Source organism: Habropoda laboriosa, unplaced genomic scaffold (assembly GCF_001263275.1).
Source record: "Habropoda laboriosa isolate 0110345459 unplaced genomic scaffold, ASM126327v1 scaffold1329, whole genome shotgun sequence".
Lineage (NCBI taxonomy): Eukaryota > Metazoa > Arthropoda > Insecta > Hymenoptera > Apidae > Habropoda > Habropoda laboriosa.
In genome coordinates this window covers 120,833-123,268 of record NW_017101431.1, presented here as the reverse complement: position 1 = coordinate 123,268, position 2,436 = coordinate 120,833, and the positions used below count along the sequence as shown (strand labels likewise).

Sequence of the window (2,436 nt, the reverse complement as noted above, 5' to 3'; positions counted from 1 at the left end):
CCTTTAGTTACGGGATACTAAAAAAAAATTATTGTGTACGGTACTATTCACAAGTTAGTCGATAAAATACACGTTAATTTTATTTTTTAGTTAAACTTATTGTCAAATATTATGTTTGGTAAAATTCATTTGTATCTAACATTTAAAAGTACGTCGATAATTATGTCATGTTAATAAGAAATGTATTGTATCGATTCAAATTTACTGGACGTAAGTACTCTTTTCATAGCTAATAGATTAACCGTTTAAGTTCCACGAACAGTTGCAGGAATACTTTTGAAAAATGCCGCACAGCGCATTAACGCTTCTATTGTTTTATGTGTACATACTAAACCACGATTATGTAATTTTATTATACTTATACTAGCTGTTTGCAGTTTTTGCATTTATGTGACACATTCGGTTTTGAACTTTTTCTCATAAAATGTTCAACAATTTGTAGCCTTTCAAATTCGAGTGCATAATTAATGGACCTGCTCTGCCAAGATCATATCTCTTCACATGAAACATTAGAAACAAAATTGCGCTGCCTAGCACTCCAACGATTAACATGTTTTTATATCTTTAATATTAATATTTGCAATATCTGTTTAATATTAATTTTAACGCATACCACGCCAGAAAAAAGGCCTTGCAAAGTATTCAACGTTTCTGTTTCTTTAGTGAAACGTAAGGCTGTAAATTTATTTATTTTTGCGTTGTCAAGCTGCTCGCACACATTTTGCAATTCTTGTTGGACAGTTTTCGTATCTTCTCTTTGTTTAGCAATTAGATTTTCTAAATTACTCTTTGTGTTTATTTTATCGGTTAATGTACCTTCGATTTCATTTATGCATTGTTGAATCTTTCTGAAACATTTTTCTGTTTCATCTTTTAAAATATTCTTCTGTTGTAATTTAGCTTCGAATTCAAATTTTTTCCTATTTTCGTTATCGAGTTTATTTTGATTTACACTTTGTTCACGTTTGAGGGAATTACAAGCTTGTACGTTCTCGTAGGACTGGATTCCAACTATTTCTTTCAAATGAAAATACTCTTCTACCTTTAAAAATACATAAACTTCATTAATTAAACTTGTTAATTATAATGAAACCATACAGATAAGTGTGTGCATAAGTATATTACATACATTATCTCTCCATATACTATCCTATTGTTACATTGTAATATTAATTCATAAAAATGTAATATGAAATTTTTAACATTTGTAAAAGTGTTTCAATAATTCCATACTTTAATGATCAAATAATATATCAAGTAATTATTTATAAAAATCAATTTGAAATTACTGTTTAATTACTAGTAATTGATAAGTAAACCATGCAAGCAGTATTCGTCATATATTCATTATATTTTTAAATATTCATATACAGGGTGTTCGTCAAATGGTGGGAAAAATTTTAAAGGGTGATTTTACAAGCCAGAATAAGACGAAAATCAAGAATATATTTACAGGTAAAAATTCAAACGTTATGATTGAACATAATAATGTAACAACAAAATAGAAAGATTATTCAAAAGATATAAAACTATTGATTATTATCTAAAAATATTGCATATTGTATTATCTACAAATACAGTGGAACCTCGATAACTCAAAAACCTCTGTAACACGAAAATTTTCATCATTCCCTTCCGCTCTGCTGTAAAAATCTCTACAACTCGAAATAAACCTCGGTTAATTCGAATTATTTGTCGCATATTTAATATGTATTTAAGACTTCTGCAAGTCGAAGTTAAATTCTACATATCAGTTAATCGATCTAATAGGATCAACGATTGAACGATCGTCAATTATTTATTTCATTATAGAGATAAACAGTGCACGCATTTTAATCATAAAAGCAGTTTGTTGTGAAAAATCGAAGGAATAAGTTAAATCACAGTCCTATCGTTTTTCATTATTTTCTCCGGATTATATGTAACAAAATGAATTCTAAACGCAAGCGGAAAACATTAACATTGGCTGATAAAATGAACATAATTGAAACAGTAAAAACTGGATGAAGAAAGGAAAAGGATATTGCTAATGATCTCTCTTACTCGAAAACTCGATAAGTCGAAACCTCTGTAACTCGAAGATTTTTTCCCTTCCCTTGAGGGTTCGAGTTATCAAGGTTCCACTGTATTTCCTTAAATACAACTGTACTTGTGTATCATTAAGTGCAATGCTGCTGCCCTGAGATAATATCTGGGTTGTCGCATTTTCTTCGAATACAGTTCTTATATTTTCTACTTGTATTAATTCACTTTCTAATTCTTTTATCGTTTTTATATGTGAATTATGTGATTTGCGTGCTTCCAACAACAATAAATTCGTGGAATTGATCTTTTGCTCCCAATATAAAGCTTTTTCTACAATTTGTGTAAACTTTGTTTCTTTCTTTTTTAAATCATTTTCCACTTTTACAAGCTCTTGTTCTGTATTCTCTAAAT

The 2,436-nt window shown here is 28.9% G+C and overlaps 1 protein-coding gene across 1 annotated transcript in view; it reads right to left on the bottom strand.

Moving 5' to 3' along the window:
- Window positions 1-2,436, bottom strand: part of LOC108578124 (structural maintenance of chromosomes protein 1A-like) — a 14,667-nt gene that overhangs the window by 9,843 nt on the left and 2,388 nt on the right. The window contains exons 5-7 of the mRNA XM_017941389.1: window positions 2,150-2,428; window positions 1,130-1,150; window positions 614-1,042 (exon numbers count right to left, since the gene is read on the bottom strand). Coding sequence (XP_017796878.1) covers window positions 614-1,042; window positions 1,130-1,150; window positions 2,150-2,428 — 729 coding nt within the window. The remainder of the gene's footprint in view (window positions 1-613; window positions 1,043-1,129; window positions 1,151-2,149; window positions 2,429-2,436) is intronic.